The sequence below is a fragment of the Thermobia domestica genome, chromosome 18 (genome assembly GCF_964235325.1).
Source record: "Thermobia domestica chromosome 18, izTheDome1.hap1.1, whole genome shotgun sequence".
Lineage (NCBI taxonomy): Eukaryota > Metazoa > Arthropoda > Insecta > Zygentoma > Lepismatidae > Thermobia > Thermobia domestica.
The window spans coordinates 153,631,355-153,646,678 of record NC_137471.1 but is presented as its reverse complement, the minus strand read 5'-3'; the positions used below and the strand labels follow the sequence as shown (position 1 = coordinate 153,646,678).

The following is a 15,324-nucleotide window of genomic DNA, read 5'->3' as shown; positions in this document are numbered from 1 at the left end:
TACTCACTGTTTCCGAATAGTCATTCATTCTACCACTCCTGAAGTCAGTGCTCAAGCAATCAGACCGCATTGACTATACCGCAACTTGTGAAGTACTTGGGCAACCAGTGTCTATACTACAGAACCCCACTGGTGGTAAGATTTATACATGATAAATGGGGAAAATAACTTATTTTATATCATGTAAATATTTAATGCAATATACAATCGATTATTTCTTTGAGTTATCGTATATAATAAAAAAATTATCCTTAAAATGATCAAAATTCCACCATCCTACATTACTTATAATTACATAAACCGAAAGCCAAATAAAGGAATGAACCTTTAAAAGACAATACATAAAATAAAATCCTGTAGATTTATTGAGAATAATTACAGTAATAATGTATTAAATTTTACATTAAGTATACATTTGTAGTACACAATATATTTAATGTGAATACATAAACAAAAAGTCTATATTAATTTAAGTCTACTAATTGCATACCGTACATTATAATAGTTTGAAATGTATATACACCTCATCAGTGTATCAATTTTAACAAGTTTTATTTAACATAAAAAAAACACACTTACTTTGTAAGAAAAGTTCGAACAGAGTTGCACCTTACAAACTCTTCCCCACACCCTAGTATTGTAGTTCAGAAGATGACTGTACCAATCACCGAAAACCAAGCAGCAGAATCATGCGTTTACTTACGTCCCCCCTCCCCTCAACACACACAAAATAAGTTAAACTATTTCTTGAAAAGTTCTCTGTCACCTTCATCTAAGAATATATTTAGCGATACGAAATAGGTATATTATACATTACTTTAGAATCTGAAGTGTGATTTAACTGCCATAAATTAAAACTAAGCATAATATACCCGCAAATTAGCTTAAATGAGTACCATACACATCACACGAAGCGAGCTACGCCAATAAAAAAATCACAGTCAATAAGAATTAATTAGATCTTCAGTCTATATTTTTAAATTGGTGTTATGTTGACGCTATGAACTTTGGGCTTCCTATACTAAATGTCTCTATGCCAAACACTCTATATATAAAAAGTTTTTCGTCGAATCTGCAAATTGAGCAAGCCGCGCGCTAATGATGGGAGGCTCATGATAGTTTATCACATAGGAAGACACTGAAATGCTAGGTGAGTCACAACCCTTTCTTTCTTTTTCTGGGATTCATCCTTACTTACGGTCAAATTTGGTACCGTCTATGTAGTACCTGTGTGCGGCGAACCTTGAAATCATCTCGGTTGATAGCCTCCAAACACAGTGGACTCCTAAAATAAACCAATTGTTGTAAAATTACTATTTGTAGCATGTGTGACAAAATTTAAAAACGAAAGATATCTCAGAATCAAGGTTAAGTCAAACGAAGCGTTTTATGCGGGTTTTTTATCTTACCTCAGGCTATCCAAAATACTAAAACATTGTTTCCTATACTTTTGGAAGTTATATACTAAATATCTTAATAACTATCACTCAAATTTGGTACGCTGAACAAAGTTATAGTGTAAATATAGAATTGAAACTATGATCCAAACTTAAAATAATGATATTACAGAACACAATAAACTTAACTTAGGATGAAAATGGAAACTGTAGATGCATGAGTATTACTGAGCGATGGAAGGAAAGTAATTCAGCTGGGTTACGAGTTTGACAGAGTTCATACACAGAAATCGTTCGGTGGTTTATATTTCCTGCTTAGACTTAAAAGATAAAGAAGATAAGCTCGCTTTAAAAAGAGTTAAAAAGAAAAAAACTTTTAAAAGATTTAATTTATTCTGAATTTTTGTTCAGTATTTGTAAATAAATAATGTAGAAAACCGACACAGAGCTTGCCGGCTGGACTCTGGTGCCCAAATCCCAACTCCGCTATATGCATGCCTGCCATAAAGTAATAGAGATATAAACTTTTTTAAAAAAGTGCAGATTAAGCCTAGCTTAATATTTACATTTTTTTACCGATACCTACAGTATGGCGCTAAATTTGTCGTACAAAAGCAGAGGAGTGTTTCCTGAGAGTAAAACAAACAAAAAAGTTCCAATAAACTTATGGCAAGAAGCCCATCGTTCACGTGTTATAGGCTGCCGAAAACATGAAAAAATCAATTCTAAAGGTTCATAGCTCCAAAACTATGGGACCTACCAAAGTCGGGTCAAGACTTCACTTAGGAACTAATATGTGCTCTATCCAAAAATACATGTTTTAGAATCCTAAGGTACTCACGCAACAATTTTTATGGAGGTAGTTGGAGAGTACTTTATATCATAGGCCCGTAGTCAAACTCCCTCTATAAACATTGTGGAAGCACCTTAGGATTCTGAAACACGCATTTTTGGATAGGGAAGTCTTGACCGGACCAAGGTAGGTCCCATAGTTTTGGAGCTATGAACCTTTAAAGTTCATTTTTTCATGATTTCAGCAGCCTATAACACATAAACGATGGAGTTTCCGCCCTATGTTTATTGGATTTTTTTTTAACTCTCAGGAATCACCCCTCTGCTTTTGTACACCGAATTTAGCGCCATACTGTATAAATTAATAAGGTAGAAGTATATGTGGTCCTTCTCACTATGCTCACTTATAGATATATCTTAAAGGCTAGTGATAAATAACACCAGCCCTCTGCTCCTATACCACCCTGTGATACCGGAGCAGGACGTTTGGGCGCGAGACGTTTGGACGCAAAGCCGTATATCTAAATAGGTTAATCTACTTAAATGGGTTATAATGTACTTCAAAAATAGAAACCGGATGATTACGTACTAAAAGCCTTAAAAATAGGCATTAATATCACTAAAACTCAAAAAATAACTGCACAACCTAAAATTAAGAAGTTCGGAAAGGTTAAACTTGATCCACATTTTCTTTAAAATGTCATGGCAAACAGTCACTGGAAGTCTCAGTTGCGACAAATGCTTAATTTAGTTTTTTTTTTTTTTGTATAGTGCAGAAAAAAATGGGTCTAATTATTTTGTTTTTAGAATGATATATCCTAATTTCAGGAAAATCGGAGACAATGACCTGCAGAAATTTTTTTCAGCATGAATCTATATTGGGCTAAAATAAAATTTGCTGTAGGCATCCTACAACACCCCAAAGTAAACTTCTGTGAAGTTATCTTTACAATATCTCTAACGTAAAGAATATTCATAACTTCATAGCAATTCATTACACTGCATTACTGCTTATTACTACGTATTTGCAACACAGATAATTGGAAAGGAAACAACAGTGAAATCTAATATACCTATTGAATAATTTGCTTTGTCTTATGTTACAATTACCATGACATTAACATTCCATGACGGAATTATGGACCAAATCTAGCATTACTCTGCAATGTCAACAGTTTCAAAATTCTGTACGGCGAATTCTTTTATCAGCTTGAATATATTTTCTTCTTTCAGTTCAGTTGATTTTGAGTTTAACGTCCCGTGAACAGCGAGGCTGTACAAAACGTGAACCTACTGATTAACGTGGAATCCGAACCACAACGTGAGCTCTCGTCGGGAATTTTCTTCTTTTCTTGGGCGGATCGTCTTCTTGAAGCATTGTCTCGTGTCCTGCTTCTCTTTTTTCCTTCGAAATGCATCAATATAGCGCCAAATCAACCAATATCGTTCCTTTACGTTCGATATATTATAAAGAACAGAAGTTTGTTTATTTTGGGGTGTCATTGGCTTCTTACAGTAAATTCTATTTGACCCATTCTTCCTATTTAAATGTATAGTTAGTGCCTATTTCTATGAATATTTATTAATATTATAGTGTCTCAACTTTATCAATACAATAGTCTCAACTATATGGTTTAATGGGCATATCGAATAATACTAATAAAACATTCAATAAATACTCACTTCCTGAACTACGCAATACATAGCATAAAGAACAGCTATGTTCATTCCAAAACCAGCTGGTAATCATTTTTTCTGATCTCTCGGAACAGGTCAGTGCTTAATAAACATTTCTTACGTTTTGTACCATGTGTTTTAATAATCTATTATAGAAAAAGAAAATGCAAAAAATTAAAATATGTACAGTATTTTACAAATTTTAAGTCACATCTTTATAGTAACTAAAAATTAATGAGAAATGTATATTGTTTTTAACTTAAATTAGATATCTGAGTTCCAATTGAGGCAAAAATAAATAAATAAATAAATAAATAAATAATAAAATTGTACCATCGCCATCTCAGATATTGTTCAAACTTTTTTTTAATAGGAACTAGACATGTTTTTAAGGAGCTTTTTTTTTGTCGAAAAAAAATTCCCACCAAGTAATGGGGCATCAAGGACGGGGAGTACAATTCATGAATTGTAGAAAAAGTGGAAAATGGTCAAATTCGGAGCCTCACAATTCAGCAATGGAGACATGTAGAGTTATAATTCTTGTTGTGGTATGCACATATGGATATGAATAAACTATATTTTATTATAGTTTGGTTTGCGCATGCGTATCTTTAAGTACATAAATTAACAAATGAACGTAAGTATTATGTGAAAAGTCGAAGTTTATGCTTTTTTTCGAGCACTTCCGGTTCGAATTTTAAATTCTGTTTTTACGGTTGGTAAGACCTAGTTACCCGCTTTCGCCCCCCCCCAAAAAAAAGTATCGCTTCTGTGTGCAACCGTTCTATCGCAAAAAATTCGAGAAAGCGGCAAATTTTCAAAAATCGTCATTTTCTCGAAAACATCATAATTTCAAATTCTTAAATTTTGTCAGATGGTTCAACTGTACATGAATAATAAACACACCAAATAGCATTCTCGACCAATGCTTCATGAATGAACTACAGCCTTTTTAAGTTAGCGAACTTTCGTTAACTTTGAAGTCACAGTTTGCAACAATGAAAGTGGAAAAAAATGCTACCGCAAAGCACCGTGTAAAATTTCAAGATAAAAATTCTATTTTACTGCATGTGGACTACGCTTAAATTGGACTGTTATTCTGCAAAGGGAAGTTCAGAGTGATCACTGGAGAAATGAGCAAATCTCCTTTACGGGAGTGATATATTATTATGAAACAACTGACAGTTTTGCCGTAATAAGCGATGACAAAACACACGATTCGGCTCGTACTCATAGCCATGAATAAGATTCTAAAAATACTCGAAGAAAAGCGAAAATATGCGTTATAGAAAAAGGTTCGAGTACGTGAAAATAAGTGTCTACAATTTAATAAACCGTTTCAGTGATTTCTGATGGTGCTGCATTCCACTTTAAAAATTGCTTTCAGATGTCCAAGATGCAGACAGGTCTGATAAAGCAGTGGCTTTTCAGTGAAACCGGCCGTGGTAAGGGTCTCTGCGACGTATTGGGGAGAGGGGGGATAAGAATGTGGCAACACGGGAAAACGAAAAACAGATTCACAGTATTAAACCAGCAGAAAAATTCGTGAGTATAGTGCAAGTACCAACTCCGGGTATTACTCTCGTCTTTTTGCCAAAAACCGAATTCGACAAATAAAAAAAAGTGGGAAAGTGTGCGACCGGTAACTGGTATTTACCGAAGTCATCTTTGGCTTTTATGGCAGTAACGGGTCACTATGGACTAACTTCATGCTTTCCCCAAAATCGAGCTTCTGCAATTCAAAGTGTAGATTTAAGAAATTTGCAAAAATTAACTTTTGTTACATACATATATAATAACCAGTGATGGATAGCAGAAATATTATCAATAAATCAAATATTACATGAAATTGCAGTGTTCTTTGTGTTTCCAAGAGGCGCGGTGGCTCAGTGGTAGAGCGTTCACCTCCGGTGCTTGGGGTCCTTGGTTCGATCCCAGCTCGCGCCGTGTGGACTTTGTGGTGGACAAACACCGTGCTGGTGGGTTTTTCGGGGTTCTCCCGTTTCCTCCCACTTTCTTCATTCCGCCATTTCACTCATTTCTCATAATCACTGTCTCCTTTAGCCTAACCGGCATAAACGTGGGACGTAAAACTCCCAAGATTTCATTTCATATTATTTTTTGTTTGTTCCCACATGCATCTTAAACAGGGTACAGGTTTCCAGAAGAGAATAAGAGAAGAGAATATAAGTGTTTTGTGACTATCGACAACGTGCTACGAGTTGTGAGTGCACCTACACCTATTGGAGCATCTGCCATGGTTACATACTATTAGCGAAGAAGACACTAAGTAAGCAAATAATTACTTCAGAGTGGAAAAAATCATTGAAACTTTGTTTCGTAATCGTAATTTACACCTCAGGTTACATCGGTTTAAGAAAACGGAGAAGGGGAGGCTCATCTTATTATTTGAGAGAGCCTTTTTGATCAAAATAATAAAAAGGAGCCAGGAGAAACTTTTATTCTTTATTTAATGAATGTGAACCACAAACATAATCAAATTGTGGCACTTTCATTGTTTTCAGTGTTGCCAACGGTGATATTGAAGTTAATGAAACTTTGATAACTTCAAGAGGCTGTGGTTCATTCATGAAGCATTGGTCGACAATGCTATTTGGTGTGTTTATTATTCATGTAAAGTTGAACAATTTGGCAACATTTCAGGATTTTAAATTATGGTGATTTCGAGAAAGGTGATTTTTGAAAATTTGACGGTTTCTCGAATTTTTTTGCGACAAGACGGTTGCACACACAAGCAATTCAATTTTTTTTTTTTTCGAGAAGCGCGTAACTAGGTCTTACCAACCGTAAAATAGAATTTTAAAATTCGAACCGGAAGTGCTCGACGCAAACTTCGACTTTAGAGATAAACTTATGTTCATTTGTTAATTTATGTACCAAAAGATACGCATGCGCAAACCAAACTATAATAAAATATATTTTATTTATATCCCTATGTACACTCATGTCCAAAATGATTGTCGCATATCTATAAATGTCTTCTTGTAGGAATATAATTTGATGATTTTGCAGGGTACTATTAATACTGATACATGTATAATCGGGAAATGTATATTCGTAGTAAATTTCAGAAGAAAAGAATTACAAACACGAAAATTAGAATGAGTAAAACAAAATGTTGCTAAATGGACAAGAAAGTTTTATTTTCGTTTTATTGTTCTTATTTACTGCTCTTTTGACATGAAATTTGCCACATACATCGTCTTTCCCGATTATACACATACTAACATTATAAGAAATACCGGACGAATTCGTTATCAAATTATATTCCTACAACAGCATATTTATAGACATGCGACAATAATTTTTGTCATGAGTGTACATACCACAACAAGAATTATAACTATCTGTCTCCATAGCTGAATGATGAGGCTACGAAGTTTACCATTTTCCACGTCCTCTAAAATTCGTAAATTGTACTTCCCGTTTTGATGGCCCATTACTTGGCGGGAAAATCTTTTCCGACAACAAAAAATACGGGTCATTTAAAAAACATGTCTAGTTGCTATAAAAAAAGTTTCAACAATATCTGAGATGGTGATGGTACTTTTTTTTTTGGCTGAGCTGAAATGGAAGGCGCCATTATTTATGTTATTTATATGTTGATTCATTTTACAATAGCAATCTACATATAACTATATATCGGAACCTTAATCTATTATAATATTTATCATAGGTAGAAATACGTAATACGTAATGCATAGTACTCCATAACGAAGCTATTATGAACTCAAGGCATTATGTAAAGTGATGATGCAGAACCACAGGAGTGAAGTAAAGCTATATTAGATGTAAGGCATAGTTGTATGGGATATAAAATTTTTACACTACCCTCGGTTACGTGCATATCCACCGTCGCTGACATGCACGCTCCATACGGAAGCAAACCAAGCTCATCCTGCTACGCCCTTGTGCTCATTCTGTTAATAATGTTCGTGCTTTTGAGTGACTATCTAGCACTGGTTGGTCCGCATTTTTCGCTCTGTCGTTCTATCATTGCTTTTTTTCATGGTAATCTTTACTTTCAATTTTCAATACATATATATTTGCGCCTGATTTACATAAGAGTTGTACTTCTGCACTTCTGAAGCACAGAGTTAAGTTGTTCTAAAGGAGAATATACTTTCGGAAAGAAGAACAGGTTACAAATACAAAACATACCTAAAATATAAAAACTTACTCTTTTCTTTATCATAGCACTATTGTATTCTAGATTCCTCGCCCAACTAAATGAGGATTTCACTTACGAAGTATCAATAACACTAAAACTGTATTCTGTAACCATAGCCGCCCGCTACAGGGAGCACTTGCTTTAGCAATGGATTTTCCTAATTAGTATTAAAATATGCTAAATTTTTTTATTCACACACAACAGTTAGTGAAGTTAGCAGTGAGTTGTAATAATTGTTTTTTTTACATTAAATATTATGTGGTTCTAGGTATTTGTATCCGCGTCTTTGCTTGTATGTCGGTCATTTTGCCCACTTCCCCCTGTAAAAAAATCCTGTGGGAGTTACTATGTCTACATTTCCCTTTAAAATTCGCTTATATACTACATATACATCTATATAGCAACTAATTTTTAATAAAGATGAATATATTTATGATTACGCCAACCACACGATTAAAGTAATCGAGAGCCGTAATTACTATACACTACTTTAATTGGTTAGTGCATCGCATACACGACAATGACAACTAGCATATCTGAGGATGTTTCATACTGTGACCAGAAAAATTTACTTCGAAATATCCCATACTGCAGCTAATTTATTATTATATATGAATTTCGATACTCGAAAAGAAAGATCAATTGAGACGTGTTAATTTATCCTGAATAACTGAGTCCTGCAACCAAGGAAGAGGGGTTAAAATAACTAATTGTCTATAACAGCCCAAGTACCGGCAATAATTAAGTGCAATGAGCAATTACAAAGACGAGACGGCTATTTTTACCGCAAAACTGTACAGCTGTTATTCCTTTTGCTTAATGTAACCAAGTAAGTTGGTTAACACCTTTTGACAATTTTCTTGGTAACTAAAGGTCAGAAGGTATAGCGTCATTGGCTTCCCGCACTTGGACCTGCTCGTCACTGGGGGTGTGGTAAGAGGATAGCAAATCACCAGCCACCATTCACTGCGCTCAGCGAGCCACGAGTAACCAAGCTGGCAACTCCCCATAAACGTCACTACAACTTTTCACGGGAAAGCAACGACATTATACCTTCCGTACTATAGTAATCCAGGAAAAGGCAAAGTGTAGTTGCACTGAGTACTGCTCGGTTACTATTCGGCTACACGACTTCTAGCGTAGTTTTAACCGAAATTATCAGCAGCTAAGTTATCATTTAATTCTTACTCTGCACACGAAAAGAAAAAAAAAGTTCATATGGACCCGTGGTCAAACGTTTATAGTTACAGGCTGCCGAAAACGTGCGAAAAGGAAATTTAGAGGTCCAGAGTTCCACTACTGTGAGACCGATCCCAGTCCAGTCAACACATTACTTAAGAGCTAGTACGTGCCCTATCCAAATATCAATATTTCAGAATCTTGCGGCACTTACACATTAATTTTTATAGAGCCAGTTGAGGAATACTCAGAAAAGTTGAAGTGCTCATAAACTGTCCATTGATACGCAAGCACCGCAGAATTCTGAAACATGGGTATCTGAATAGGGCACATACTAGTTCTTAAGTGATGTTTTCATTGACTGCGCTCGGTCCCACACTGAAGCTATAGATTTCTAAAGTTTATTTTCTTATGTCTTCGACAGTCTATAGCTTCGAAAGTATGGACTTTTTACCACAGGTCCATATGAACTATTCCTTTGCTCTGATGTGACAAATCACCTCTGTAGGTTTGATGCTTTAAATTTTTTACACCCTATATATATACCAGGGTTGGCTGGTTTAAACCAAGGTGGTTTAAACCAGCTGGTTTTTTCAAAAAAAAAACCAACTGGTTTAAACCAAAAAACGAAAAATGTTCGTAAAAGTGTAAGTGTTTGTAAAATCTTGATGAACACACATTTGTGGGTTATCACGTTTCACTCCCATATATTATTCGTGTTATATTCAGACCTGAATTCCCCATTCATTACTCAAAAAGATTATACTACAAAAGCAATTTTTTTTAAAGTTTATAAATGTTTGTGATTTTTTTGTAGTAGTTATTATTGTTATGTAATTGCAATCAAAGAAAAATTCTAAATATTGTTTCGTTTCAATGTTTACTATTGATAAAATACTTCAAAATGCCGTACTTTGTGTGTGAGTATGGGGGGGGTCATACAGACCCCACGAGAGGCATTTAGTGAAATGAGAACTATTTTTGGTATCTATTTATGTATAAATGAGTCTGAGCCAAAGTGGACTCAAATAATTCGTATCTTTATTCACTTTTCTTACTGATATGCAAATTAAGTCGTATTTCTTTAATTTGGACCAATAAAAGTCATTGTTAACTAACTTGAACTAAGTTAGTTCTGTACTCCGTAGTACTTAGAAATTGTCCATATGTAATTCTCTATAATAGTTTTACTTGTGCAACTGTTTATCTTTTTGCTCTTTCGAAATTACTCTTAACAATTATATCAAGAAGCATGTAAAGATCAGTTCAACGTATTTTTATCAGGATTCCTTCGTGAGTGAGTCGGCAGACGTATCGCATTTGTGGCCAATTAGTCCTGGTTCCGTGTTCAAATGGAGGACAATTTCTCTCGGATGTAACTCGAGAAGCGGTTTTTATTCCGCTTTAAGCTTATGTGACCCCTTCCAGCATAACCCGGTTGTTGCATAATAACATCAGGATGAAAAAAACTTATTTCTGTCCATATATGATATGAATATATAGAGCAAATTATTTAAACCAAACAAACCTGGTTTAAACCAAAAAACCGGTTTTTTTTTTCAATAAAAAACATGGTTTTTGCCAACCCTGATATATACTAATATAAAGAAACGTGGAGAAAGTTATATTGTTTACTGTAACGGTTAGTGACATAACCAAGAAGGCAGCAATCTTCTAGAACACAGGAACGTCTTCCCATTTAGCTGTAATAAAAACAGAAAACAACGTGCCCTGCGGGGCACTAACCCGTCTCCACTCGCTAACGCTCACTCGGCATTATGTGAATTAAATGTAAAACTTTGGTAAAGAAAGAAACCTATTAGCCTACACTACACTTTTACACTTTTAGCCAAAGCTCACGCTCACGCCTCAAGCTGCGGCTCACGCTCATCACGTTGTTCATCATAAACTCGCACAGCCTAGGATCGAGCTAGGGATGCTGATGAAAGAATTGGTGAAAAGAAAATGTGGAGGGAAAAAGAAAACTCACGCTCATCACGTTGTCCATCATAAACTCACACAGCCTAGGATCGAACTAGGGATATTGATGTAAGAATCGGTGAAAAGAAAACTCACGCTATAAACTCACATACTCTAGGATCGAACTAGGGATACTGATGAAAGAATTGGTGAAAAGAAACTGTGAAGGGAAAAAGAAAATACACGCTTATCACGTTGTCCATCATAAACTCACATACTCTAGGATCGAACTAGGTGCATTGAGAGATCTACTATTAATACCGTGCCTACAGTCCCTCCACCCCCCAATTTCACACTCAGTTGAATAAACTGTGTCTGTGTAACGTAATTAACTGACAAACTACACTTGTTCTAATACAAAAGAAGAAATGAATATCATAATCTGAAAATACATAGTACTGCCCGCTGATCTAGTTACTAGTGTGTTTATCATTTCGGGCACGTAGTCTCACGTTCGATTCCCTGCGGGAGAGTACAAAAATGTAATTTCTTAATTATTTACGTTCATTCTTCATCCATCTCGTTTAGCATAAAGAGTATAACTATGGAACGTTATCTGAACATACATAGTTCACTCACCTTTTCTTTATCATGATCCCTTTCTATTTTTAGAGCTTGTCTTTCTTGCTTCAGCTTACATTCCATTTCTTCTTTCGACGTCTTAAGATCTCTCATGTTGCATTCCAGCACTTTGTTCCTCGCATGACAACTAGCTAGTTCCATTTCCACTGTTTCTAACCTTTCAGCTAAAACTGAAAATATAATAATAACAATAAATATTATCATTTTCCTAAATTTGCTTTCTGTATAAATATGTAAGAATTCTCAAGGAAGTATTGTGACCTACTTACCCAACGCACCAGAAGTAAGCATTCTACAAATGAACCACCGTGATCCCCACGTATTCTTTAGACTACTTGGCATAAGCGTTAAGATATAAAACAAACGTTTCATTTGAAGTTTTACAACCCCAAGCAATAAAATTATTTCCGCCAGTTGAAGAAAGACACACGCCGCGTTTTCATTTTAACTTTTACGATAATTAACATAGAACAAACGAAAAACAAATAAACAAATGCCGATCGAGTCGAATTGTAGAAGATTCGCTACGCTCGTTTCTATAATTAACAACTAAAACCACGATGCGTAACTAGATCAAACACAACAATAATTTGTCATCACTTATGGAAATTCCCTTTCTTGTATATATATATATATATATATATATATATATATATATATATATATATATATATATATATATATATATATATATTAAAAAAAAATAAAAGAACAGCCCGTTCTGCATTGTTTCTACGCCTATATCTGTATTTTGACTTGTTAATTTTATTCAGCATAATAACAGAACTCAAAGTGAAAGACAATATACACCAGATAACAAGTGAAAGTATAAAGTACTGTCCTAGCTCCACATACTCAAATTCATTACATTTCAAATCTTTGATCAGTAAATTCAGTCTCAGCAACTAAAGTATTTCTTACGGGAAGAGTTATATTACTGGACGAAAGACACTTTAGGAAGGCTTACTTGTTACGGGTGTAAATACGCGTTCGAAGGAATGCCATTGAAACGGTTGTGATATAAACACCAACCAACATGGGTATGTGGTTGCCACTAAAAACTACAAATGCTACATAAAAGAGTCAGGACAGGAGCGCAACAAGGAATGGAGCAGCGTGAAGTTGCGTCCGTAAGGAATAAGTGCGTCAGCGAGGGTGCGTATGCGCGTAAGCTAATGATTACGTAAAGACTAAAATCATCATATATTGTTATTAATTACCAGGGTTGGCCAAAACCATGGTTTTTATTGAAAAAACCTTTTGGGGGGGGAGGTTTAAACTTTTTTTGTTTGTTTGTTTAAACCAGTTTTTTGGTTTAAATAATTTACTCTATGTATTCATATTAAATATGGACAGAAATTAGTTTGTTTCCCCTTGGTGTTATTATGCAACAACAAGGTTATGCTGGAAGGGGTCACAAGCTTAAAGCGGAATCCAAACCGCTTCTCGACTTACATCCAAGAGAAATTGTCCATTTGGACACGAAACCGGGACTAATTGGTCACAAATGCGATTGCCGACTCACTCACGAAGGACTTCTGATAAAAATACGTTGTACTGATTTTTACATGGTCCTACTTGTTAATATAATTGTCAAGAGTAATTTCAGAAGGACAAAAAGACAAACAGTTACACAAGTAAAAACATTATACCTAGAATTATATATAAATCGGGAAACTCCCGCCTTAGCCATTAGGAAAATCCTGTTATTACTTTACATGTATCTGTATGTAAAATTTTAAGGTCAACGGATCATAATCACTACGCTAAAATTGAGGTATTAAATTACAAATTTGGTATGTATATATCATTCAATAAAATTAAAACCAAGTCAAATCCAAGCTGATGTTGGAAGCTACGTAGGCACTTGATAAATTTGGCAATTTCTATCAATATATTTAAGCAACCTTGGCTTCTTTATAAAACAACAGGCATTCATTCAAGTAGAAATATATCATTTGGTTTCATTTCGTATGTTTAGGCTTAACATCCTTATGAAATACCAAGTTTATCACGGAGAGGACTCCTGCTTAGAGGGACACCTCGAATCGCTACTTGGTTTACACTTGAAAGATGGGTTGTGGTTCGACCGAGAATTAAACACGGGACCCCTTGATTAAAGGGTGGAAATAAGATAAATGTAATGCGGATGGTTTGATATGTGGAAACGTCACCATGAAGTTAAAGCATTTTTCGTTTTTTTTTTTTTTTGGTTTAAACCAGTTGTTTTTTTTGAAAAAAACAGCTGGTTTAAACCAGCCAACCCTGTTAATTACACACTGCTCTCCTGAAATAAAAGTAGTACTCCTTTTGTAAATTTTGCAAATCTATACGGACCTAAAATAGTACATTCCCACGTAAATGTAAACTAAAACAAATACATTACAATACAAATTAAAATCAAGTTGTATAACCTCTACTGTTACAAAAAATACATCCGCTCGTTCTGCCATAAATTACTACAGCGCTCATCCCGGAAAGTTAAAATTTGACTCTGTTCAAGAATGTATATAAGTAATCAAAATATAAGGAATGTGAATATGGATGAAATAATCAGATGAAAATCGTAATCTGACGTGTAAGTTTTAAAACGTAATTCAAAGCAGGGTGGAAAAAAATCATGATTTTTTTTATTTAAATCGATTTTTTTGTTTTAAATCAAACAGGGTGTCTACTAAATGTTCATTTTCAAATTCCAGGTTTTATCAAGGTTTTCAAGGTTTATTTTTCCTTTTTTTCCAGGTCTATTCAGTAGAGTGACATTTATTGTAACACGTATAAGTTAATGCAATTTTATATAGTTCTTAACAAAAACTGGTTATAATTAGAGAATGCATAAGGCAAGTGATAGTTTCTTTAAGTGACAAGATGAAAAGAAAAAACTGACTGAAATGTAGGTTCTCAAAACATTTTACACAAGAAAATGTTTAATTAAAATATCCCCCACCAGAAGGCCGGTTGAGAAATATGTGCAGTAGCTTTAAATATCCGAATGTAGGAATACTATACAGGGGTGAACCTTAATTAAACCGACAAACTTCGGGAAATGATTCTCACAAAGGAAATCATATGTTCAGAACAGATAAGATTTCCTTAAAGAGATATTAAGCTGCACTCTCTACGTTCTTCAAATAAACTAATATTATAGTAGTAGCACGTGAGTGTTGTTAAACAATGACAAAAATGTCGGGAAAATAGATTACTCACCGCTAAGTTATTGGATAAAATACCACAAGAGTATTTTACTACAAGCACTCCCCTTTAAAGTATTCTTGTGGTATTTTATGCTAAGTACTGGTAGGACTTAGCGGTGAGTAAGCTATTTTCCTGCCATTTTTGTCAAACTAGTATTAGTTTAGAAGTAAAAAGAAAATGATCATATATAATACAAATTCTTAACGCAAAGTAGTCCATATTGTTAAACGTTACTGCACATTCTTCTTGGATGGAGACTGGCCATCAGTTATATTTTATTTAAAAATCTATTGTAACATGAAAGTTTAAAAAAACTGAAAATGTTATGGA

General features: G+C 34.6%; 1 protein-coding gene across 1 annotated transcript; it reads right to left on the bottom strand.

Annotated features, from left to right (window-relative positions):
• Positions 1-364: 364 nt before the first annotated feature.
• On the bottom strand, positions 365-12,299 carry LOC145675921 (uncharacterized). Its single transcript, XM_081746721.1, has 4 exons — positions 12,069-12,299; positions 11,797-11,969; positions 3,873-4,012; positions 365-1,285 (listed from the first exon to the last, which is right to left on the bottom strand). Exons 1-3 carry the CDS (start codon positions 12,169-12,171, stop codon positions 3,914-3,916), a joined length of 375 nt encoding a protein of 124 aa, XP_081602847.1. The 5' UTR covers positions 12,172-12,299; the 3' UTR covers positions 365-1,285; positions 3,873-3,913.
• Positions 12,300-15,324: the final 3,025 nt, after the last annotated feature.